At 43.8% G+C, this 27,108-nt stretch overlaps 1 protein-coding gene across 1 annotated transcript; it reads right to left on the reverse strand.

Annotated features, from left to right (window-relative positions):
- Positions 1–5,057: 5,057 nt before the first annotated feature.
- LOC5503858 (excitatory amino acid transporter) lies at positions 5,058–10,925 on the reverse strand. Its single transcript, XM_032372092.2, has 7 exons — positions 10,358–10,925; positions 8,548–8,590; positions 7,668–8,002; positions 6,791–7,024; positions 6,236–6,430; positions 5,834–5,968; positions 5,058–5,551 (listed from the first exon to the last, which is right to left on the reverse strand). Exons 1-7 carry the CDS (start codon positions 10,837–10,839, stop codon positions 5,377–5,379), a joined length of 1,599 nt encoding a protein of 532 aa, XP_032227983.2. The 5' UTR covers positions 10,840–10,925; the 3' UTR covers positions 5,058–5,376.
- Between the last annotated feature and the right edge of the window lie 16,183 nt (positions 10,926–27,108).

The following is a 27,108-nucleotide window of genomic DNA, read 5'->3' on the forward strand; positions in this document are numbered from 1 at the left end:
TACCGAGTCACACAAAGCCTCTCTACCGAGTCACGCAAAGCCTCTCTACCGAGTCACGCAAAGCCTCTGATACCGAGTCACGCAAAGTCACTCTACCGAGTAACGTAAAGCCTCTCTATCGAGCCACGCAAAGCCTCTCTACCGAGTCACGTAAAGCCTCTGATACCGAGTCACACAAAGCCTCTCTACCGAGTCACGCAAAGCCTCTCCACCGAGTCACGCAAAGCATCTATACAGAGTCACGCAAAGCCTCTCTACCGAGTCACGCAAAGCCTCTCTACCGAGTCACGCAAAGCCTCTCCACCGAGTAACGCAATGCCTCTAGCGAAACACGTAAAAAGCTTCTCTACCGAATCACGCAAAGCCTCTCTACCAAGTCACGCAAAGCATTTATACAGAGTCACGCAAAGCCTCTCTACCGAGTCACGCAAAGCCTCTCCACCGAGTAACGCAAAGCCTCTCTACCGAAACACGTAAAAAGCTTCTCTACCGAGTCACGCAAATCCTCTCTACCGAGTCACGCAAAGCATCTATACATAGTCACGCAAAGCCTCTCTACCGAGTCACGCAAAGCCTCTCTACCGAGTCACGCAAAGCCTCTGATACCGAGTCACGCAGAGCCTCTGATACCGAGTCACGCAAAGTCACTCTACCGAGTAACGTAAAGCCTCTCTATCGAGCCACGCAAAGCCTCTCTACCGAGTCACGTAAAGCCTCTGATACCGAGTCACGCAAAGCCTCTCTACCAAGTCACGCAAAGCCTCTCTACCGAGTCACGCAAAGCCTCTGATACCGAGTCACGCAGAGCCTCTGATACCGAGTCACGCAAAGTCACTCTACCGAGTAACGTAAAGCCACTCTACCGAGTCACGCAAAGCCTCTCTACCAAGTCACGCAAAGCCTCTCTACCGAGTCACGCAAAGCATCAATACCGAGTCACGCAAAGCCTCTATTTCCATGGTGATTCAAGCCGTAACTGAGACACAGTCATCAAATGTCGTTTAAACAAGGCATCAGACTTCAATCGTGAATTGTTATTCTGAAGTTTTCTTTTAAACTACAGTGCTGCACCTAAAAATAAAGCTGTACCATCACCATCAACTGAAGGAAATTCCTCGTTATGGAATGTCGATCAACCAGTCCCTTGTTATGGTTTCATTTTTGAACTTTAAAAATGAAACAATAACAAGGGAGTGGCTAATCGACATTCCTTAAGGAGAATTTCCTTCAGTTAATGGTACAGTTTTATTTTTTGAGATTATTGTTGCAGTTACGCAATTATTTTATGATTCCTTTATAAGAAATGACCATCTTTTGGGCCGCCAGGGGGGATGCACGCGCACCCTACGCACCCCTCCCCCCTCCCTGTGTACGCGCCTGACTTTCGTCACAAGACGCTTGGAATTGAATGAATTTCATAGGATCTGAATTCCTGGTTATCATAGTGGTTTTGTGTTGACTGTCAAGAAATGCACGCAGGAAATCGCCGAATCTGATATGCTATTTATGCTTGTGCCTATCAAATCCTGGCGATGCGAAGAAACCGCTGGTCCCCGTTCAAGTTTACCTTTGAGCCTGTCAAAGTTTCTTGCGACAGCAAGTATTATCCTAAGCTTTACAGGTTCTGGATTCCAAGATATTTCACTTTTTAAAAAAAGGCCTTTTTTATCGTTTGAGAATTGATTAATCGACTTATACATCCTTTTAATACAAAAGAGTATACTGTAGATAATTCATTTTGGCTTAAAAAATGTAAAGCAATATATCGTCTAGGTAATGTTCCCCAGTCTCAGTTTGCATCTCAAAATTCCCAACCTCAATATTCTCAAATGTGCTAATTTATCCCATGCCTAGAATAGGAACGGGGTTGCATTTTCTTTACCCTTGTTCCCAGGAGTAGAGGTAACAACCTTCTTGTGTGTGTACCCGGGTTTAGACGGTAAGCTCTGTGCCCGATACTTCATTTTATTTCTTTAAAATTCTTCATTGCTATCGGGAGTTCCTTTATCTTGAACAAATACAAATTAAAATATCCGAAAAGGCATGAGCAAAGGGGAGCGAGGGTGGGAAAGGACTATGGACTTGGCCGAAAAACTAAGAATGGGGGTGAAAAAATGGGAGAAAGGGTGAGCAAGGAATATTGAATTGTAAATGGTAAACAGTGAAAAAAAAAAACAATTCGAGGACATGGTCGGGAATCGAACCTCGTCCAGATACGGTAAAATGAGGGATTCCTTAAGGAGAATTTCCTTCAGTTAATGGTACAGTTTTATTTTTTGAGATTATTGTTGCAGTTACGCAATTATTTTATGATTCCTTTATAAGAAATGACCATCTTTTGGGCCGCCAGGGGGGATGCACGCGCACCCTACGCACCCCTCCCCCATCAAATGTCGTTTAAACAAGGCATCAGACTTCAATCGTGAATTGTTATTCTGAAGTTTTCTTTTAAACTACAGTGCTGCACCTAAAAATAAAGCTGTACCATCACCATCAACTGAAGGAAATTCCTCGTTATGGAATGTCGATCAACCAGTCCCTTGTTATGGTTTCATTTTTGAACTTTAAAAATGAAACAATAACAAGGGAGTGGCTAATCGACATTCCTTAAGGAGAATTTCCTTCAGTTAATGGTACAGTTTTATTTTTTGAGATTATTGTTGCAGTTACGCAATTATTTTATGATTCCTTTATAAGAAATGACCATCTTTTGGGCCGCCAGGGGGGATGCACGCGCACCCTACGCACCCCTCCCCCCTCCCTGTGTACGCGCCTGACTTTCGTCACAAGACGCTTGGAATTGAATGAATTTCATAGGATCTGAATTCCTGGTTATCATAGTGGTTTTGTGTTGACTGTCAAGAAATGCACGCAGGAAATCGCCGAATCTGATATGCTATTTATGCTTGTGCCTATCAAATCCTGGCGATGCGAAGAAACCGCTGGTCCCCGTTCAAGTTTACCTTTGAGCCTGTCAAAGTTTCTTGCGACAGCAAGTATTATCCTAAGCTTTACAGGTTCTGGATTCCAAGATATTTCACTTTTTAAAAAAAGGCCTTTTTTATCGTTTGAGAATTGATTAATCGACTTATACATCCTTTTAATACAAAAGAGTATACTGTAGATAATTCATTTTGGCTTAAAAAATGTAAAGCAATATATCGTCTAGGTAATGTTCCCCAGTATCAGTTTGCATCTCAAAATTCCCAACCTCAATATTCTCAAATGTGCTAATTTATCCCATGCCTAGAATAGGAACGGGGTTGCATTTTCTTTACCCTTGTTCCCAGGAGTAGAGGTAACAACCTTCTTGTGTGTGTACCCGGGTTTAGACGGTAAGCTCTGTGCCCGATACTTCATTTTATTTCTTTAAAATTCTTCATTGCTATCGGGAGTTCCTTTATCTTGAACAAATACAAATTAAAATATCCGAAAAGGCATGAGCAAAGGGGAGCGAGGGTGAGAAAGGACTATGGACTTGGCCGAAAAACTAAGAATGGGGGTGAAAAAATGGGAGAAAGGGTGAGCAAGGAATATTGAATTGTAAATGGTAAACAGTGAAAAAAAAAACAATTCGAGGACATGGTCGGGAATCGAACCTCGTCCAGATACGGTAAAATGAGGAAAAAATAGACCATACTTCCAGACATGCGCTGAAACACCGTATGGCAGCTGAAGCTTTACGGCTAAGCTAAGATTTCGGTCCCAGCACCGCTATCTAGCGAGCTGTACAACACAAAGGAACCTGAGGTACCCGCGCATTAATGGGGAGGCAATAACCAGGATCCCAGGCCTGTCTTAGTCGGTTACGCCACGCACAGCTCGCTGAGATGTAGACAGAAAAATATCGGGGTCTATTTCAGGCTTGCGCCTCTTGGGAATAGATGTGTTGCTATAGTAATGTAGTGATGTCGTCACCATGTGCACACACTACGACCTAGGTCTACATTACTGCATTAAGCCTTTGTACTTCTTTGTCCAGTCACGCACGTGCATATGATACTTTGTACCCAAAACAACAACAAGCTACACTGAAATACACCGCGCAAGCTAAGATGTTTTGTGTTCTTAGGTTTAATAAAATACTGTTATATAACATCTGACGCATTCAAAGATTTTCATCGTGGTATTTGCCAATAGATAGTTTAACAGACAGTCTTGTGTCACCCTTAGTTGCTATTATTGTTTACAATGAAGATCAACACGTTAAATGTTACCAGATCTTTAATTCAATTATGATTCGCTTTAGAAATAAAATACACAAAATCTATTGAAGACCTTTTACACTCAAGCTTTGATAAAACGGGAATTCTAGTTTACAGTGTGTCAGAGCACAGGCTTCCCACCCGCGTCAGTAAAGGATTTCTAACGGCATACGAATTCACGCAAATAATTATCTATGAGTTATATCTTCATTCTCTAATTAATGAAATAAACTTAGTTGGGATGTAAATGTATCCGTCTGTGCTGGTTTTTCTTCACTAGAAGGTCAAGGTCAATTGTACGGGTTTAGACCCTTGCCTTAGTATGTTTTACTGACGCGGATGGGAGGCCTGTGGAAGGGGGGGGGGGGGAGTTTAAGACCCTTCTCATGAGCACTTGCGAGTAATATTTTGTGCAAGCAGCGAAAACGAAAAATTATCCACGAAAAAAAAGCACCAAGTTGTTAAACAAGCCAAATGAAGTCAAAGTAATGATAAATAAAAACGTAAACAGTTTTTTTTTTGGTATTTCACTTTTTTATGTCAGTTGTTGTATTTTTTAATAAGGTGAAGGCATTAACTGAATGGCCTGCTCGCGGGAGTTTTCTCGGTTCTTTTCATGAGATGCATTCGTACGGCCGCCAGGCAGGCGTCGCCCTTCTCTCCCCTCCCCCCCCCCCCCCAGTTCCCGCGTGTCCAAATAACTCAAGATGCGCTGGAATCAACAAGTAAGCGCCTGTGATCTGTCGAGCAGGCTGTCCTTATCACTAAGGGTTCCATAAGAGCTTCTCGCATCTATATACTACGGAGTGTTAACTTATTCAATGATACACAAGTTATGTATGTAGGAATATATGTTGTTGCCGAAAATACGATTTTATTTCAGTATTCAAAATTAAACAAAAACAGCAGTGCCACACAAGTCTGATACAAAGTCTCTGAGTCTCGGCGTCCATCTTAGTACTGTCTGGTGTGTGTATTAACGCGGTTTCACGCCTAGCCCCTTGTTTTCTTCACGGGTTTCCTGGGGTGTTTTGGGCTTCCTGTGGTGTTTCGAGTTTTCTTTGCTTAATAATGTGACGTCACATAGCCTTATTCTCTAAATCTTAGATGACTCTCCCCAGCCCTCTTGCTTCAAGGCCAACTACAGGAATCCCGAGTAGAAGGACAGGGACTAAGCTGGGTGCCCTCCGCTGGCTACAGTCTCGGTATTGTTCTCGTTAAGGGGTAACCCCTCCTCGGCGTCGTTCAGTGTGTGTGGCTCTGCGAGCTCCTCCTTGGACAAGTGCTGCACGATACCCGCTCCGTATGAGTCCCCCATGATGTTTGGGAGCCCTCGGAAGCGATCACTGGGGAAAAACACACGGATGTTTGTTAAATAATGAAGAAAAGCCGTTTTTTTTTAAACACGCATTACTAAATTAGTCGATAAGGTACAGCTTTATAAGTCTAGGGGCGGCAGGGCCGAGCTGGTCCACGTCAAGTTATTAGTATCAGGTATCGTTGATTAAGTTAAATTTCATGAACGAAGACTAGGAGCATGTTTTTAAACTTTTATAACTTCTACAACTCTAAACTTATGGAAAACAGCTCGTTGATAACCTGTTCACAGCACATATGCTCTTACTCACATAAACCAGTCGACGGCAAAGATAAGTCCGATATCGTCCGGTGGAACATTGATAGCTTGACAGACAATCACCATGGTGATGAGGCCAGCGGACGGTACTGCAGCCGCACCAATAGCAGCAGCTGTAGCTGTAAGGCTGAAGGAATACAAACACGAGAGCGAGTTGAAGTCTTGGTTTGAACCAGGGGGGTGGGGGTGTCACTTTTGGTCATACAATCAAAACACAGTCTGCTTACAACGTGACTGGATTAAGTAGTCCAAATATCGCATCCATTTCCCTTTATGTAAACGTGCAAGCCAGGATTTTTAGCGATAAGAGACGACCCCTCCGGCATAGCGTCCTTGTCCGAGAAGTCCTCGGCTCGTCACATGATATCGGATGATAATATGATGCGCGTCATACCTCGTGGTAACAATCTGTCCTGCTGTCAGCGGTATGTTGTTGATCTGCGCTATCCAGATGGCCCCCACTCCCTCGTACAGAGCTGTGCCGTCCATGTTCACAGTCGCGCCCAGCGGTAGCACGAATCTTGTTATGCGCGAGTCTAATCCATTGTTCTCCTCCGCGCAGCGGATGGTGGTCGGCAGCGTAGCAGCGCTGTGAAAAAAACCCATGTGATTAGTACAAGCTTGGAACGTGGCATTCAAAGAAAGAAATCACGTGATCAGCACATGTTTAGCACGTGCCAGCGCTCGAAAGAAATCACGTGATTATCACATGCTTAGAACGTGGCAGCGCTCAAAAGAAATTACGTGATCAGCACATGCTTAGAACGTGGCAGCGCTCAAAAGAAATCACGTGATCAGTAAATGCTTTGCACGTGGCTCATGTGCTAGAATGAATACTCTGAATGGGTATCTCTGAATATAGTGGCCGTAATTTTATAAAAGGTGGAGGGGGACTGCCCCTAGCCCCCCCTCCTCTTCTGCTACGGCCCTGCCATGATCACCCATGTACCTAGATGCCGTGCCCCACACCGTGACGAGGGCGTCGCTCATCCCCTTCATGAACTTGAATGGGTTCTTCTTGGTCATGACATAATAGATAATGGGAAGAGTGATCATCGTGTGAAGGAGGATTCCCAGGATTGACGTCAACATGAACATGCCGAGTAGCTTGAGCGATAGCGCGATGTCTCCCATTCCTGCCACCTTGGACGCGATTAGACTGCATATGCCGACAGGGGAGTACCTGTGGAACACAAAATGCGATGAGACTGGAGATAACCGATATTTGAGGCGCAACAAACAGCAAACTGCAAACTGATTTCCGATACACGAGACGGAATCAGATACACGACATACGAAACGCGATCTATTTGCAGATACCGATCAAACGCGAAGCATGCAATCAACATAAATACTAGCATTTTATCGATTACTCTGTCTAATATCTATTGCTCGACAAAGCGTTATCAATATCATTACACTGAACATGATAAAAAACGCGAGTGTTCACGAACGACGTGACAATCACGTGACATGATGTGATGGCGCACTACATGCCTAGCGTGACCATTCGCATTATCCTAGGCATGATTATAGTGCGACCCGTGGCCACCAAAACAAAAGTGAGTTAGCCAATCAGCGTGCGAATGAGTCACAATTTTGATTGGCACGAGCCCGAGAGGATTCCTTCGTTCTCGTATCCTTTTTTGTTTGCTTAGCAAAGCTGTCAAGGTGGCCACGGTAGCGCGCGTCGTATCAAATAGTACGTTTCTCGTATCCCTGTTGGTTTACTTCACAAAGTTGTCAAGGTGGTCACGGTAGCGCGCGTCGTACTGTGGTCACAGACGATTGGCGCGACAATCACGTGACGTGACATGATGACTCACCACATGACCAGCGTGACCATTCGCATCACTACGTCATTCAGAGCCTGGAAGAAGCACTTGAGAGGAAGTCCCTTATCTCCCATCTTACTGAGCATGGCCCCCAGTACGATAGAGAACATCACCAGGCCCAGGACGTTCATGGAGCTACCGGGGGTGGGGAACGTCCCACCGGGGATTTGGTCGTATGCCCGATGGACCAATTGCCGTATGGTGGTCAAGTTATGAGTGCCATTGCTGAAGATCTTTATTGTCTCGTTTGGGTTTAGGCTGCTTACATCCACTGTTGTGTTGTAGACAAGATATTCCGCAGGCATTTTTATGTAAACCGTCTGTCTCTGTAGATAGGAGAAGATTATATTATGTTGCTGCGATTCTACGCGCGCTCTCATTTGACTCATTTGCTGATTAAGGGGACATCACTGTATGTCCCGTTCAGACTCAACATGATAAAGAATTATCTTGTAAAAATCATATTGTATACATATCTTTATTGGTCTCGTTTCATGTGACGTACGAATACTTATGGAGCCGATAATTTTTCCAGCTTCGCTCTTGGTATGTCATTTCAAACATGTGAATGCGGTAAAAGTAATATATATCACCAAGAAATACGCAATTAAACATATATTTTTTTCATTTAGTTTCTCTTACAACAACTAGCACTTGTCAAAACAAGGAAAAAAGCACGTGTGCGAAAAGCCTATGCAGAAGGACCATTTACCCCCTTACATTAAAAACATTGTAATGATAGAAACATCTGAAACCGCGCCTTTGGTCATCGGAGACTGGGGAGAGGCACGTTATTTTCCCAGCAGCCTTCGCGACCATTCCCGTCCATAGTGAAGACAAAAAATACCTGTTTGATAGTATTTGTACTTACTTGATTGAACGTAGCCTCTGCGATGTTTGGTGGGAAAACTTGTCTGTGAAGACAAAAAAGAGCGACTACCTTCAAGACAATATAGAATTACGGCTCCAGCGGATATACCTTTATGGCAAACCCCTCTTTCCGCGTGAGGGCCCTCCTTATATTATCACATTTTATAATCACATTTGGACTCTGGGGTATGAGGGGTGGACTCTGGGGTATGAGGGGTGGACCCTGGGGTATGAGGGGTGGACCCTGGGGTATATGATGGGTGGACCCTGGGCTATGAAGGGTGGATCCTGGGGTATGAGGGGTGGACCCTGGGCTATGAGGGGTGGACTCTGGGGTATGAGGGGTGGACTCTGGGGTATGAGGGGTGGATCCTGGGATATGAGGGGTGGACCCTGGGGTATGAGGGGTGGACCCTGGGCTATGAGGGGTGGATCCTGGGATATGAGGGGTGGACCCTGGGGTATGAGGGGTGGACCCTGGGGTATGAATGGTGGATCCTGGGATATGAGGGGTGGACCCTGGGATATGAGGGGTGGACTCTGGGATATGAGGGGTGGACCCTGGGGTATGAATGGTGGACTCTGGGGTATGAGGGTGGACCCTGGGGTATCAGGGGTGGACCCTGGGGTATGAGGGGTGGACCCTGGGGTATGAGGGGTGGACTCTGGGGTATGAGGGGTGGACCCTGGGGTATGAGGGGTGGACCCTGGGGTATGAGGGGTGGACCCTGGGGTATGAGGGGTGGACTCTGGGGTATGAGGGGTGGACCCTGGGGTATGAGGGGTGGACCCTGGGGTATGAGGGGTGGATCCTGGGGTATGAGGGGTGGACCCTGGGGTATGAGGGGTGGATCCTGGGGTATGAGGGGTGGACTCTGGGATATGAGGGGTGGACCCTGGGGTATGAATGGTGGACTCTGGGGTATGAGGGTGGACCCTGGGGTATCAGGGGTGGACCCTGGGGTATGAGGGGTGGACCCTGGGGTATGAGGGGTGGACTCTGGGGTATGAGGGGTGGACCCTGGGGTATGAGGGGTGGACCCTGGGGTATGAGGGGTGGACCCTGGGGTATGATGGGTGGACCCTGGGGTATGAGGGGTGGACTCTGGGGTATGAGGGGTGGACCCTGGGGTATGAGGGGTGGACCCTGGGGTATGAGGGGTGGATCCTGGGGTATGAGGGGTGGACCCTGGGGTATGAGGGGTGGACCCTGGGGTATGAGGGGTGGACCCTGGGGTATGAGGGGTGGACCCTGGGGTATGAGGGGTGGATCCTGGGGTATGAGGGGTGGACCCTGGGGTATGAAGGGTGGTCTCCGGCACACGCGGATTATGTCACACCTAGACCGCAGGCCCAAATCTCCAGAAATTAATACACTTCTATATCATTGTCACAACAACGAGGACTTCTCAGCAGTGCTCGCAGAAATAGGCGAATAAAATCCCACGGATTTGCTTCTTCTTATACTGCATGCATATCGTTGGAAGTAATTTAGAATGAGCCGGTTCCGGTTTCGCAGGTGACTATTTCCCCACGGGCAGGCTCCATTGCCACAGACAAAACGTAACGCAACTATACACGTAACGCAACTATACACGTAACGCAACTATATACGTAACGCATTTATACGTAGACAACTAGCCCCCAACTACACAATGGATATGCCAGAAGGGCCAAATGAACAGTGCAAAGATGTACAAAACGTAGGTATGCTTCATTAGTCTAAATTGTGTGCCATCAATAAAGGTGTGAACTGTGCCATGATGGAGGTGTTCTTTATGTCGAGGATCAATAAATGCTGTGCCACTCACCTGATCAAGTCAAGGAAGGAGTCCACGTTGCGGAACTTGGGAATATCCTTCTGCATGGTGGTATTCGGCTTGCCACCAGCGCCAGGCCTCATACTAGTCACAAGTACAATCCCTAGTATAACCGCTAGAAAGGTCGTACTCAGATAATAGATAACGGTCCTACGACCGATCTTAGCGGTTGCCTTTGCATCCAAAGACGCCACGGCGCAGATCAAACTCGCCATGATTAACGGGAGAATAAGCAGCTTCAACATGTTCATGAAGAGTTCGCCAGGAAAACCCACCAACATGATAATAGTAGTCTGCTTCTCGATATCCGTGACACGGTTGATAGGTCCATTGATGATAGCACCAACGACGAACCCCACAACGACGCCGAACAGAATTAGAGTAAGCATCAAGTCGCTGCTTAACAAGCGATAAAATGCACGCAGACATCGACAAACTATGCCACCTTGGGGTAGCCTTTTGCAACACGCCATAGCGAGAGAGCGAGAGAGGGATTAGCGTGCGAACCCTGCAAGCAGCAAGATAAATCACTCGGGTGCGTTAAACCCCAGGTCTACATTATGCTAATATCTATATGTATCGTGAATCTGCTTGTGTACACGGTCCAGTAACCCTCAGTTAGTGAATCGTATCAAATGGAAATTTTTTATTTAGAACGAACAACTTGAGGGTTTTGTACTTTCCTTGTGCAGCTACAGGTATTTTTTAGTTAACTTTCTTACCATATGTAGTTGCCAGAAAATCCAAGACGCAGTTGGCGTATTGGTGTATTTTTTTTTTAATGGGGGACGGAACTGATGTATCTACAAAAGCCATTGATCTGAAGTACCGCTACTGTTTCTGATTCTCCCAGAGTTGTTATAAACCCATCATGTCCTCTCAGAACATCGTTCAAGTAGACCGTTGAATAAAGGTCAAAATGATAGTTGTGCCAGCGACATTTTTTTATTAAAAAGCTCTTTATCACCTATTCTTAAATTTAACAATTATCCTTGCTATCAAGACAATTTTCTACTTTTTTTTTAGAAACTTTGGATCCACCCATACAGGCTACTAAAAAATGAATGCAATGGAGGCAAATCCTAAAATAATAAAAGTTTCTAATTTTAAATCAAACCATGTTCATTGATCTATGTTGGGGGCAGAGAGGAATAAATTTACAAACAAAAAGTAAATGGGGAGAGTAGAAAGGGAGAAATATGACTCTATTTGAAATTTGTTTACTCCATTCTAAAACATTTATAACAATAATGCGATAATAACTTACTGAGCACTTTCCTAGTATTTTTCCCTTTCCCTATTACCTTTAAGATTGATACAAAACTGTTTTCTTTACAAATTTATTATTGAAAAAGCACATGTTTGTTGTTATCTTTATATAATTTAAGTACTTTGATCTAATAAAAACCTCTTCCCTTTATAGAAGTATAGAACTTGTATCAAAGCTACATTCTGACCAGCTTTGCCCTTGCAAAATAACAAATAATGAATGAAACAGCATTCCAAAGATATAATGATATAGTTATACATTTCAGGTGCCATATGGAAGTTTTGTCTATCACATACTGGTAATACTCCATCACCAAGGATATTACAGTCATGTATTACATATTGGTGCACCCACCCTTTAGCATGGTGGCCTGCTGTTTTATAGAAACCCTGGATCCACACATGCTAATGCTACTCCAAAATTAAATGCAATGGAGAAGAACAAATTTACTTGAGAGGCAAATTCTAAAAAAATCCTTGATATTACTAAAAGTAGTGCTAAATGAAAATGTCTTATTACAAACCTAACATATTTTAATTTATTTAGGGTGCAGAGGGGAAACAGCAAATAATATCAATTGCATACAAAAATAGTCAGCAGAGAGAAAAAAGGAAGAAATGGGAGTATATCTTTGATAAAATAAACAATAATGCAACAATACTCTCCTAACATTTCCCCTTTCCTCATTATTTTTAGGTTGATAGATAAATGTTTTCTTTACAGATTTATCATTGAGAGCAAGTAGCTTGCTCTAAAAAACCTATTACACTTATACTGTTGTATAAAAGTAAGAAATCCCCTACTATATTATCTTAATATTTGCCTATTATTATGCCTTCCAGCCTTTATAATCAATCATGGCCCTTAGGTAGTCCTTGGGTGGTTTTACCTAAATAAAAGTGAAAACAATTAATAATTATTTTTTCAAAACAATATTTTCATCTGCCATTTATAACCTTACTAATTTTCCACAACTATTTTAATAAAAATAAATAAACACATTAGAAAGTATGCAAGGTGCAGACAATATAAAAGCAAAAACAATATAGGTAATAAGGGTTGCATTTTTTTTTTTCGAAGAGAAAATTATTTTGTAATTGTTAAGTTAAAGTAGTTATGATAATGTTGAAACAAACCAAACAGTGAAACAGTTGAAAGCCCTCGCCAAGGAGCGGGGTATCCCTAGATATTCTCGAATGTGTAAAGCCGAACTTATCGAAGCGTTGGGTAAACTCGAAACGCAGACACCACCACCGATCCCAACACCACCACCACTGCTGTCACTGCCGCCACCACCGCCACGTAATATTGTCTCTAACACATCATCGAGTATTCTCGATGAGCCGATACCTGAGATTAATGCCCGGAAATGTCCGCACGGTAAAATAAAATATTTCTGTAAAGATTGTCACGGATCACAAATCTGTCCTCATAACCACCGTAAATCATATTGCAAAGTATGTAACGGTAGTAGCTTCTGTGAGCATAAACGAGTGAGATATCTCTGTAAAGATTGTGGTGGAAAAGGGATATGTATCCACAACAGACAGAAATTCTTTTGTAAGTTGTGTGACGGCTCTCAAATATGCGAGCACAACAGACAAAAGTCTCAGTGTAAAGCTTGTAACGCAACACAAGAGACACGGCAAGATTAATTTAGTAAAACACTAGGTTATGTAACACGGACTTGTGTTACATAACGAAATTTACCTTGTGACTTATCTAGTTGGAATTGTTTTCCGGTCATGAGACATCCATCTGCATGCAGTCTATTGTTTAACACGTGGACAGTTATTGTATGCTAACTAGTACCACGTGAAATGGACATTGTCGTCACGCTCTCGGAGTTATAAGAGAAATTTGATTGGATAATGAAGAGTGTTGCGCAAGATTAACTTCGCATATAACTGCTGATAACATACGACGGATTATTACTACAGACGTATACTCGTTGAGTTTTGAGGATTATTACTACAGCTAGCTGAGCAGCAACATGTCTTACACACTAGCACTTAAGCGTGAAGAAAATCGTTTGACCCACTTTTGTACAACGAATCCTTATGTGAACTTATCTCCATCAGAACAAATCGAAGAGGCCGTAGTAAAAAAGGATGTAGCCGAGTTAAGGTCGATTTGCCAAGATAAAATGAAGAACGATGTAGGACAACTAGGAGAACTAGTGAAGATAAGGAAGGAAACAGTAACGAAAAAAAGGGAAGAGCAAGAAAAAAAGCTAGAAGTTGACCTAAAAGGGATGGAGCATGCTGAGCGCTTTTTTGTATTTTGCGAGAGATATACGGTACAGAGGACAAAACAAGAGGATCTGTTAAAAATATTATTGTCGAAGGATGATTATGTTGTAATCCAAAAACCATGAACTGGACAGACCCATGCTGAACGAACTGAATTTGGACATGTATTCTTGCATTTTGTTTGAAAACTTGATCATTTTGTGTTTGAAATTTATGTAGTACGATTTGACTGTAGGAGCAAAAGCTAGTAGAATCACTGACACGTGTACAACGTTTCATAATCATAGTTGAATCACGTTTTAGCCATCGCAAGGTAAATTAGTCACGTAACAACTTGTCAACACTTGTGTTTGTATATTTTTTTTTTAGCTTCTTCCAACTTGTGTAATTGCAATGAGTAAAATAATTAAACACGATTGAATTATCATTTTGTATTGTTTGTACCCTCATGGGCGACAAAAAAAAATCCATTACGGTGTGACGTCATACATTCCTAATCTCCCTAACAACAAGCAATTCTGAAAATAGATTTCATGTTTACCTCGAGAGTTCGTAGTTGTTAGGGATATCTGGTATGCAGTCTATTGTTTAACACGTGGACAGTTATTGTTTTGATGTAATACGTCACATCCGCCCACGTGGACATCACATGCATCCCACTAACGAAATAGATACCAAGCTAAACCAGCCGTGACGGCCGTGATTACGATTAGGTTAATGTCGTGACGAGCTGTTGTCACGCGCTGGCCTGCTTCGCTAATCTTCACATCCGGTTTCGGTTTTGCTACGCTCGTCTTCACCTCTGGTTGATGTGGTAACACAATCTTTGAATGACCCATATTATGTTTTGGAATCGTTTTTATCTCATTATTTATTGGATTTAGTCCCAATTTCATATCAGTAGTGGCTTTTTGTAATTTGTTATTATAACCGGCGATCGATTTGTTGTTATTTATCACAAGATACGATGGACTCAACCAACAACCGAGGGCGAAAGCCAAGTCTAGTTTTTGCCTCGCCTGTTGTAAAGCAAACTGATACCTTTGTATACTTTTTGATATATCGTTTTCTATCACTGCGCTTTCAAAGAGTTTCAAAAAAACTTGTTTCGTTTCTTGAGCTGAACCGCTATCACCGATGATTGACGACCGAGTTTGAACTTGTGCGCCTAGAATACAATAAAAAAAGGCTTCTATGCTTTGATTTATCCTAGACAACCCAGCTTTACTTAGCCCCATTGATTTTTCTGGAAAGAACCACTCGTACTGAAACTCGGTTCTAGGGTCTTTCAGGTACTCGATCTCGAAGTGATTCATGTGTTCGTCGTCGCTTTTAGCAGCGTCCCATTCGTCATGTAATTGATCGATGGTCTTATAGGGCTTATACGAGTCGTTAGAAGATGACAAGCCGTGATAATCGTAATTATAAACATTTCCTAACCCACGATTTATCGGCCCAAGGAACCGGAAATCACTGCCAGTTCGGAACTCTGTTCTTAGTTTTTGGTAAGCTGCCTCGCTGTAGAAGTTTTTATTCCAACTAAAGAGTTTATCTTTCGGAAGAGGACATTGTAGTTCGTTTAATATTCGTCTGATAGTGAAAATGATATGAAATCTGTAGAATGACCCCACTTGAGAGTCGTCGATCATGTCACGCGTCACACCACATCCAGCAGTAGCGCAAAACATAGCAAAATTTAAAGCTTGACTCCAATAACTGAGGTTTGGAGCGTCGAGCCACCTACTAGCCTCCTTTGCTGTTCTGAATACTAGCTCGCTGTCGGTGAATATGTCCCTAAAAACAAAGTGTGTCTTTTGCTTCGGTGTTATGAAAACATCAAAAGAGACATAATCATTTTTCATGGGGTTTTCGTCCCATGGCGATATTCTGTATTCTGCACGCGCGTCTAATCTATATTGTTTTGGAAATCCAAACAGTTGCTGAATTGTTTCCTTGTATGCCTGTGCGTCATCGGTGACCAGAAAATCCTGGATATTCTCAGGTTTCCAGCTATTACCAGGGAAGCGGTATAACGTTTTGACTAGATTCCCATTCTTGTCGAATGGATCGTATTCGTCCCCATTGAAATTGAATTGCACATCGCCATGCTTATCGGCAGAGAACCTAAACCGCGAATAGTAAGGGTATCTTTTCACAAATTCTGTAAACTTCATCTTATATGTTGTTTCATTTAACATATAAGATTTTTTAAATCAGTTCTTTGCATATCTCAATTCGTAGATCCATCCAAAGGGTGTTCTTTCCAACAGAAATTTTACCGAGCGGGTCGATTCGCCAGGTCTTTCAAAATCTCTTCTCTTACTGTTTCCCTCAGCTTGGTAATGTTTACGTTTTTTTCGTCCTCTTTTCTTGACTTTTGACGAATCTGGAGCTTTAGAGCCTCGAACTTATCCACCTCGTCCAAGATCAAAGAAAACTCTTCGTCTGATATTTTGTTGTCTTTCAAAGCTTTAGAAACCAAGTCACGTATGCTATTTACTTTTGCCCTTGCCACCGCCACCGTTTGGTCGTGCTCAGAGACTTTTTGCGACAGTCGTTTAGAAACCGCTACACAGCCTACAGACGTAAGACCAAAAACACCGGCCAATGCACCTAACGGAACTCCAACTACGATACCCAAACCTGACAGAGAAGTTCCTAAACCACTAGACCCAAGAATGACGGATGCGAGTCCTAAGCCCACGCTTACCTTTGAAAACATGCTCTGTGTTCGTTTATACTTTTTTCTCACGTTCTCATAATGTTTAACTTCTTTTTCCAAACTTCCCAAAGCATCGTAGGTCTTTTGAAGTCTGAAGTTATCACCACGTTGTGGTACATTTGGGTAGATTGAATTGTATTCGTCCATATTTTTATTATGGAGAGAGGTTATTCTTTAAGTAATTTCTAAAATTAGACGTATTGGGTAGAGGCCACTCTCTATTGTATTTCCATCGCCGTCCTTCATACTAAAACGAAGACTACTCACGTAATCGACTGATGTGGTACTAAGCTGTATCGGACTGTGTGGACTAAAGTTTATCTTTCCTTTATCAAGCTCTATACATGCTAAGATTTGTGAGGGAGCTCCTTGTTTGAGGGAGCCAGACGCGCTCACAAGGTCGCAGTGGATAAAAATAGCCTCGAGACCTTTTATCTGTATCTCGTGGTGAGTTTTTGCTTTCAGCTTTTTGTTCTTGAATCCTAACAGGTCGGCAAGCGATTCGTTCAACACGACGTTTCGATGAGCTTCGAGTGACGAGTTTTCAATAGAGATTGACTTTTCACCAAGACGCAAACCCTCATCTATTTGACGTTTTAGCGTTTCGACCGTATACTGCCCCGCAGGGATCCTAGGGATAATGTTTTCGCCATCAGAAACAGTTCCCTCACTTGAAAGATTATTCCAGCGATTATAAAACGTACAACCTCGCAACGTAATAGACCACGGCTTTTCAATAGACGGTGAAGTCACCATCTTTACCTTCAATGTAGAGTAATACCATTTGTTATGATTTTCGTCTCCTTTTAAATCGTTCTACGAAATACAGGACGGCGGCGACGATGAGAAGCCAAGCGTTTTTAGCTAAAAAGCCAACAACTTCACCTGCCGTTCTAAATATGAAACTAGCTATCGCACCAACCATTCCTGGGAGTATTTCTCCTAATTTTTTGCCTATTGTTTTCAGACCATTTCCAACACCTTTTGCAACACTTGTCAAACCCTTCTTCATATTAGAGACAATAACGGCGATGACCACACCCACAGCGGTAACCACAGCAGCGGTGGTAAATCCGTATTTCTTAAAAATCGCCTTTACACTCTCCTTCAGAGACATTCTTTCCTCTATGACCTCATTCTCACGCTCTAGTTGTTCGATCTCACTCTGTGTTTCCGCAATCTGCGTATCTATTCCTTCTCTTTGATTCTCGGGGACTTCCTTTCGCTTGGTCTCTAACTGTCTCAACTTTTCTTCTCTCTTTGTAACCTCCTCTTCATTAGATCGGATTATTTCTTCGGCAGGAGGACCAAGACTATCCTTTATCGTTTTAGGCACGTTTTTATCCAACTTACCCTTTGCATCAAATAATGGTCTAGACCTACCACCCAACCTTTTAAGCTTTACGATGACATTGCCAAATTCGTCGAGAGTAGCTGTAAAGGGTGATTTCCTGGGGTTTATATTTGGGTATTTTTCACGAATTCTATCCCAAGCGTTTTCCATCCTCTCTTCTCTACGTATTAATGGTGTATGTTCATCCACACCATGTATAAACGATGTTTCATCTATACTATGACGGCGGAAAGGATCATGAGTCGATGTGGACGCCATGGGGATTGACTCACCCTCATTATCGTCGCCCGGATCAACGGGTTCGAATAGATTTTCTCTATCTGGAATCTCTGGGTCAATATCCATTTCTTATTTTGTTTGAAAAAAAGAAATCTTTAAGTGATCTTTGAACTGAATGAGCTCAGAGCCATTTACTCGCTACATAGCCAAGAGCTAACATTCCGCCTCCAACATAAGCCATCTCTCCCATCTTTTGGCTGCTACTTGGTCTATAGTAATCTGAGAGCTCAGGCTCTTTCAAATCAAAATCTGGATGTGTTTGAGAATATAATCTGAAAGCCTCATCCGTCTCTTTATCGTTCTCATCTGCACGAACTTTATTGTTGTATTGTTCAGCCAACCAATCCTGATATTTCTGTCGTTTTTTCTTACCCATTGCTTGTTGATACTTTTCAAGTGCTTTATCGTGTCTTATTTTTTCTTTATCAACATGAGTAGCATCGGAAGACAGATATTTTGCGAGGTAACTCCCTCCAACAAATGCCGTCGCATTAAGAATAGCCCCACCAATCATCAATGCTATAGTTGCCATTTATTAATCAATCTATAAAATCTTTAAGTTGCCTACAGCGGTTTTGGCAAAATCTTTTGTGTTTCCAGATAATCTTTCAGATACATACTACCGGACAGGACAGCAACCCATTTAGCATAGTTTGTAACACTCGATGAAGGGTCGCTTATAAATGATTCTTTCATAGCCTTTTTAGCAACATAACCCACACCGGCGGCTAATCCGATAATGACTGCTGAATCGGTAACCGTTTTCACAAGTTTGTTTTCAGTTGACATGATTTTATTATTGATAGAGAAAAGCTTTAAACTATTTTCTTACAGCATGCCTATTTTCGGACCCGTTGAAGCTCGGCTGACGGTCTGTGGGGTGGGAATTGTTGATGGCGGTGGTTCTTTGAATGATTCTGGTACGTGTGATAAATCAACTACTCTGTTTTTGTAATACCTCATAAGCATATCAACTGCGGTAAACCCTATTCCAACTAGAGACAGTACAGTCGTAAAAGATAGCTCTGGAATCCAAGCGTCCGCTTTGCGGTCACTCTCTACCTGTGTAGCTTCTTCTGGACTCGTCTCCGCGTCGCGTTTCATTTCCCTAGCAAGTGCTTCTTTAGCCTTCCTATTGTATTCGGCAAGTTTCTTACCAGCAGCGACTTTTTTAGGATCTTTCTCCTTGCTTTTTGTCGGTTGTGGGTTCTTAGTAATCTGTTCAACCTCTTGATTTTCGTCAGACATTTCTTATTTTGATTGTAAATAAGAAACATAATCTTTAAATGGCGTCTTAGTAGGTGTGCTCAAGAGCTTGCTTAGGTGTGCTCAAGAGCTTGCTCAGTTGTGCTCAAGAGCTTGCTTAGGTGTGCTCAAGAGCTTGCTTAGGCGTGCTCAAGAGCTTGCTTAGGCGTGCTCAAGAGCTTGCTTAGGTGTGCTTGAAAGTTCTTGAATTTTGTTGGAAGTCTCCTGTGAAGGTGTTAGTTTAACATGCTTAGCGACCCGAAAGAGGGCACTAGCAAGTGCCACCATCCTTCCTCCCTTCAATACCAAGAGACCTGCAAAGTTTGACAATTCACGTTTAACCAACTCATCGTTCTGTAAGTCTTTGCTAAGCGCTTCGGTGTCATCTACAGGAACCACGTAGGAGATGGCTCGAGACTCTGCTTGAAGTGCTGATTCTACTAATCCATCGGTAACTTGCTTGCCTAAGACAGTCTGATAGCGGACAAAGTATTTCTCGACGTCTTTTGCTGAGAGCTTCTTGATATCACCAAGACTCATATCGATACCAAGAAATTCCTTTGTAGTCCCAAGAGATGCGAGAATAGCCAGTGATTCTCGTTTGACTTCAACATCATCTTCGAGAGGCTCGCCCCTCGAGCTCCCCTTAGACTCAGGTTCCTCTTCCATATAATCCTCAATGCTTGCCATCTTATTTTGTAAGTAGACTGAGATGTTTTTAAATCACTGCGTGGCAGGAATCTCCAAATAACTTTGGAATGGATATCGTAGACAGAAACAGAGTCTAGAATACTTTTCAGTTTTCAGCAGTTCTACGAACTTTTTACGAGTCTCGACGTCTAAATCACCTCCATAATCTTCAAACAGCGCCAGTTGAATAAGACCACAAACTAGGACACAACTTGGAAACGCTTTAATCAACAGAGAACCAAAGCCAGTATCGTAACACAGCAAAAACAAGATGGCGGAGAGAAGGCAGGATTTTGGTGAACGTAACATAACTAAGTACCGCTGACCGGTACTGGCGTGACTTCCTTTCTTTCTCTCTTATACTATCTACTGTAGAGAAATCACACAACTAATGTCTTTCACGGCGTACAATGTAAATACGATGGACTGATTAAAGGATAGGACTATAACAGTAAGCCTAATTGCTAGCATAGTTTATACATTAAGCCCTATTTAAAGTCAGGGAGCCGCTCGTTGCCATCAATGACGTCCTGAATTGATGAGCGCCTGACAACAGAGTCCCCGAGCTGTTTGACAAAGGAACAGATCTGACAGGCTTCATCTTCGCACGGTGGAGCGTTTCGACTTGCGAAATCTGAGGGGAGAATGGAGGACCCTGATACGTGTCTGACTGTGGCTTGGTACTGACTGACTGCAGAGAGGAAGGTCGAAATTCGTGGGCTTGCGGAAAACTCGCCGCGGCATAATTTCTCGTACGCCTGTACGCAGGGTTTGCTGTCAGTCAAGATGGACGCTCGGTGATGAGATTGTATTAAGTAGGGGCTGAAATGTCTGGTAGCAGAGGCTATAGACAGTGCTTCAACTTCGCAGGGCAACCAAGACGACTGTGAACCTTTTAGCTTGGCGCTGTAGAACCCAGCGAGGTGTAGGTTGCCGTTACGTGTGATGTAAAGTGTGGCGCCGATTCCTGGGTCACGCAGGGCGCCATCCGTGACAATCCATAGGAAATCCTCAGGTCTTGGCAGGGTGATGACGCGGGTGGAAGAGAGGGCCTTCTGGGCATTATATAAAGCCGTATGTAGATTGTCAGTCCACTCAATAGTATCTCGTGACTCCCGGCCAGCGACAATTTCGTCGAGGGGTGATAGAAATGTGGAGCACTGTGGTACAACTCGTGAAAGTACCTTGTATGCGCCAATAAAAGAACGCATGCGACCAACGGTAGTTGGGGTTGGACATTGGGCTAGCGTAGCAACTCGGTGGGGGCTAGCCTTCAAGGTGCCTGCACTCCAGATCCATCCAAGAATAGTAGTGGTCTTGGGGTTGATGATTGTTTTGGAGGCAGACAAGCGAAGATTGCATTCGTGAAGAGCCTGGAGGGTTCTTTTCCAGTTGCTGAAGAGTTCATGTGGGGTGTTTCCTCCACAGTAGAGATCATCGGCAAGCTTGACAACAACGCCTTCAGCAAGAAGATCTCCAAGGACGCGGCACATTAGTTCTTCTAACGCAGTTTCAGAACCAGGCATACCCATTGCACAACGGGTGTAAACTCTGACGCCGCGAAAGGGAGTTGCGACTCCGCAGTATTTCAGAGAGTCTCTTGACAGAGGGATCTGATAAAATGCACTGGTTAGGTCAGTCGCAATGAGGTGATTCCATTGGGCGATTTGGCGTAATGTTGAATCGACGTTTGGCATTAACGACGGTTGAGGTTTGCTGTATCTTCCAACATCAGCAAAGGCTGTTACAAGGCGTGAACCTCCATTCGGCTTGCGGACTAGAAATGATGGATTTAGATATTCCACGGAGATGCCTACGTCTTCTGGGCGTTTAAAGACCCCCTGATTCTCCAGTTCATCAAATTTATCTTGTAACTCGAGAAGTTTTTCACGTGCATATTGGGGAAGGCGCCCTTTCCGTTGGGGGGGTTCAACAGGCCCCATGTTGACTCTGGCTTCGAAGGGGCCTACGTGGCCGTTGTAGCCTTCGATATTAGCGTCAAACACCTGGTCGTATTCATGGTGGAGGGCTTTGAACTTGGCTTTGATATCTGATGGTAGCAAACTGTCAGGATCTAGAGAAACGTTTGCTGAATGAAGGGTGTCTGTAGAAGGGAACGCACGGGCTGGGCTGGTCGTTGTGACGTTCGATGGTTCGAAAAGTTGGCGGACTTGACAGAAGTGCTCGTTACGTTTGAGTGAGCGTGGCTCCGATGTAAGGTTGGGAATACGTATTCTTCCGGCTATGCTGGTAACGATGCCAGGGGGAGGCCAGACAGCAGATGGTTTTACTCTACGAGCGCTCGGCGCGTCGGTACGAGGTTCAAGTGCATACTCGGCATCAGTGGGTGTGTCGTCCGGTAGTGTGATTTCAAGAAACTCGCCTGGCCAGACTGTTGCGTTGCGTGGTGGTGCACGGAGGACGGTTACAAGGCGTGCCGTGGTCAAGGTGAGGGTGGAGTGGTGGGCTCCATAAGTGTAGATGGTGTTGTCTCCAAGGATAATCTGCCCTTTTGCAGGTCGGACCGCAATGTCATTTTTCTCCATAAAGGGCGTGCCGGCTAACACTTCTACGTCTAGGTTTTCCACAACGAGACCTTCAAATGAGAAAGACTTATCTGCCCGGGTAAGAGAAAGGCGCGTTTCACCAACAACACGTAACTGGGATGAGCCGTCGGCCTGGCTTACGGACTGAGAGCTGGTTGTAATATTGCAACCGAGGCGTGTCGCGGTGGAGAGTCTTATCATGTTGCCTGTGGCACCGCTGTCGACGGTCATTCGTACGGTATGGTGATTGTAGAAGACGTCTAGATATGGTGACTGGCGGGTCTGTATTCTGAGGACGACCGCGTCATGGGCAGTGTGTGCAGGGGGGTCGATGGACTCAGTCGAGGGCATTTGGGCGTGTGTCTCTAACTCAGAGTCATTGTCGTCGAAGATGTCAGCGATTTGTCTTGCTTTAATCATATAGCGCCGATCGCTATCTGGGAGAAATTTGCATTCGCTTAGGAAGTGATGAGTATCCGACCGATTAGCCTGACTGCAGAGTGGGCATACCTTCGAGGAGCGGGGCTTTCTTGATGTGGTCTTGCTATTTGGTGCCGGTTTCCACTGATTGTTGTGGCTTGCGGCAGGTTTCCACTGATAAGTGTTGCTGACGGCTGAGCGAAGGATCTTTGCATCATCGGACGTGCGAATTTCCTCTAGCAGGGAGCTCAATGCCTGAGAGATTTCTGGTTTGATCGATGCGAGAGTCCTAGAACGTAGCTCTGTCCCGTACCGTTGCTTAACAAGGCGAGGTAGTGATGGGTGAATAAGCCTCAGCCAAGTCAACACTATGAGGTTTTCTAGTGTTGGGGAAAGTTCCTCTTCTTCTGTTACTTGTTCGCCATGGTGAGTTAGGTTATTGGGTTTGAGGAGGGAATCCTCGGCGAAAGCCATAAGTCTTTGAAACAGGTCTTCCGGGCGCTCGTCGGGCTCTAGATGGATGTCGACGAAATCTATGAAGTGTGCACCAGTTACTTGAAATCCAAAATGTTGTCGGATCGCCTGCCAGATAAACTCTAGAGATGTAGAGTTCTTAACTAAAGTGTTTCTCGAAATAATAGGACAGTAGTTTGCGATTTGTCCTAGCATAAGTTCTAAAAAGTTCACCTTCTGTTGGGCAGTGAGGCGTTTTGATTGTTGAACGGTTTCATCATCATCGGTATAGCCACGGAGAGGTTCGGTCTTTGTTTTCTTTTTCCATGTAGCTCCATCGGCAAGATAAGTTGAGAAATTTGTATCGAGAGACAGCGTATACATCAGGTTTTGCTTCCAGTTTTCAAAACTGGTGATAGTTTCGGTTTTAGATAGGCTCCATTGTTTTGGTGCTCTGTGAGTAGCAGCCATTTCTTCGGTAAATAAGTTGTGCTGTCACAGCGGCGTTTGCTGTTCTATTCTGTGATTTTTTTGGCGAAAGAGACGAAGGGACGAAATCCAGCTGCCACCACGCCAGTTGAATAAGACCACAAACTAGGACACAACTTGGAAACGCTTTAATCAACAGAGAACCAAAGCCAGTATCGTAACACAGCAAAAACAAGATGGCGGAGAGAAGGCAGGATTTTGGTGAACGTAACATAACTAAGTACCGCTGACCGGTACTGGCGCAGTGTTTTGGTGCCAATTTGAGATGGATTATGGAATGTAACCACACAGGCGGCGTTATCACGAAAGGGCTTTGCTATGGATGTTAATTGTTGCGTCAATACCCACACTGATAATCCATCGTGTCTCCCTGAGAATGCTAGATCGATAAACTTGTTCGAGCGTTGCTTTAGATCTTTCGATACAGCACAGTCATCCAAAACGAGTAACGTATTTGTACCAGAAAATAGCGCCGCACAATCTGTTAATAACTCGTTAATCTTATCGCTGTTACTAGCATCCGGCGATAATACCAAGAAACGTTTATCTCCGTGAGCAAATCTACGATAGGACTTATTTTTCGCATAAGTCGGACAAATCAACACAATGTATTCAAACACATTGCGGAACGGCCCTCGAAGCTGTTCCGTGAGATACTTAGTCTTCCCACAATTTGTCGGGCCAGTTATAATACAATGAAAAGGAACTTTTTCTCGTAATTCTTCCATTCTTTTGTATTGGCAGCAGTGGTCCTTTTAATACATAATTGACCGTAAGTTTGAGTTCATACCCTCCATCAACGCGTCGGCCACTACAAACATGTAGCAGGTGATATTTCCTGTTCCTCCAACTTTCCGTCTAATTTCTAGTTTTACTCCGTCTCGCGTGTTGTTCAAGACCAGACCTCCTCCGTGAATGCTGTTATCTGGGTGTGCCCTCAAGTCGATCCACAGAGCAAACTTGTTGTTGGTGTAAAAATCTTTTTGATTAAGCGAACTCGTGAACCCGAAACGTTTCTTTACCGACTCCCACAAATCGGCTGGTATCATTCCTTTCGAATAGAGTCGATTTGGCATTCCGTCGATGTTAACATGAACTGATTTTATATCTGGGCTGACAAATTTCTCAGAGTCTCGTGTTCCCCCTGTGTGGTTCTCTGTAAATAAACAAAGCACTCCTGTCATTGACTTTCTCGGTAGATTGATATGTTCGTTAATAACCGAGTCATTTGGCTTGGAGATGGTGAAAGTCTTGTGAAGAATGACGTTCTCGTAAAAAAAGCCTTTCCCAACTTGATAGGAGACCGCTGCCTCCCTAGCAAGGTATTCACTGGAGATGCAAGCATATTCCAACTCAAGGTTTGCGATGGTGTAATTAGGTGTTGGTGTGGTGCTTGAATACACAACAATGTCTGATACGGGAGCGAGTGTAATCTCAAATGTAAGTGGGTGTGGTAGGGCCTTTGGGTAGAAAACACCATGGTCATTCAAAATAGGATGGTCTAGCGGGATTTTGTATTTTGTATTATGTACTGCTGCGAGAGCCACCTCTTTTGCATCTGAGGTAGACTTGTCTCCTGCGTTTGTTCTGAGTTTTCTCATATTCTCTGATGAGATACCCTGTTTCAATAGATCCTCTCGTTCCTCCTTGGGGATGAATAGGCCGTGATACGTTTGAAATAGATCGTATCGTTGGGTATCTTGCAGTGTTTCTCCGCCGAAAAGAATCTTGAGCCTTGACACTAGGTTTCGACCAACGTTGTTGACGAGAGTATTATTTGCATGCCCTGTGACGCCTAAGTCGAATAGTAAGGATACACTACCTGGAACGATAACCACATTTTCGGCAAGTTTTGGTATGTTTACATACAGAGTCTCACCAGGATTTGCGGATGAAGGGTTCAGTGTGATTCGATTTAGGCTCGCATCGGCCTTCAAACCGAAAGGTTCTCGTGGGATCCTGTTTGGATTAATTTTTTCTGAAATTGCTTGCGACATCTTTGATTTTAAGAAAAGGAGAGATAATCTTTAAATGAGTAACGAAAGCAGGTTATCAAAAATATACTACAGTACCAGGGGGTACTGGAAAGGCTATGAAGCTATCAATAAATTGGCAGACGCTGCCAAAGTGAGCCAATCTACATCTAAGAAGTGGCTTGAGAAACAGGCATTGTGGCAAATCTATTTACCACCTCCAAAACATATCCCCAGACCTCACTGGGTTGTGGATAAGCCTAATCAGATTCACCAAGCAGATCTATTGTTCATGCCTCACGATAAAGTGGGTAGAAAAACCTATCTTTACGCGTTGGTCGTGATTGATATTGCCTCGAGATACAAAGATGCTGAAGCACTAACTACAAAAGATTCGAGCGGAATCGCTAAGGGGTTTGAAAAAATATACTCCAGAAAGTTACGTTGGCCTCATACAGTGATTGTCGATCCAGGGACTGAATTTATGGGGGAGGTAACAAAGATTATGAAAAAGAAGGGTGTTACCATCCAGCGAAGTGAAGCTGGGAACCATCGCGCACAGGCTTTTGTCGAACGCGCTAACAGGACACTGGCAGAGAGGTTGTTTTCTCATCAGTATGCTCAAGAAATGATTAGTGATGATCGCTCTAGAGTTTGGGTGAAGCGTTTACCAGATGTTTTGAGAAATTTGAACAGTCAGCCTATAAGAATCACCGGCAAAGAGCCTGTAAAAGCTATAAGATTGAAAGAGGTTGATATCAAGCCTCGAAGGTACAAGCGTGTTGTTGGACTTGATGAGGTGAGACTACCCCTAGGGGTTAGAGTTAGATACCTCCTTAATCCTGGGGAGGATGAAGGGGGCGAACGTAGGCGTGCCACAGATCCGATCTGGAGTTTGGAAGTCTTTGATATATCACGTAGTGTGGTGTCACCTAATCAACCTGTGTTGTATTATCTAGAGGGTGGACCTAGACGCGGATTTACTAGGGAAGAGCTTCGGGTTGTGCCAGAAGATACTGAGCTGCCGCCTAATTTTGTGTTGAAATGAG

The sequence above is a fragment of the Nematostella vectensis genome, chromosome 9 (assembly GCF_932526225.1).
Source record: "Nematostella vectensis chromosome 9, jaNemVect1.1, whole genome shotgun sequence".
NCBI lineage: Eukaryota > Metazoa > Cnidaria > Anthozoa > Actiniaria > Edwardsiidae > Nematostella > Nematostella vectensis.

Bases quoted from the DNA above. Each gene is read 5' to 3' on its own strand.
- LOC5503858 (XM_032372092.2), bottom strand. From the start codon at position 10,839: ATGGCGTGTTGCAAAAGGCTACCCCAAGGTGGCATAGTTTGTCGATGT. The intron at 8,003-8,547 runs GTAAGTACAAAT...TCCTATCTACAG, and splicing joins CAGAGGCTACGTTCAATCAA to AGACAGACGGTTTACATAAA. The intron at 6,431-6,790 runs GTACATGGGTGA...TTTTTTTCACAG, and splicing joins GTGTGGGGCACGGCATCTAG to CGCTGCTACGCTGCCGACCA.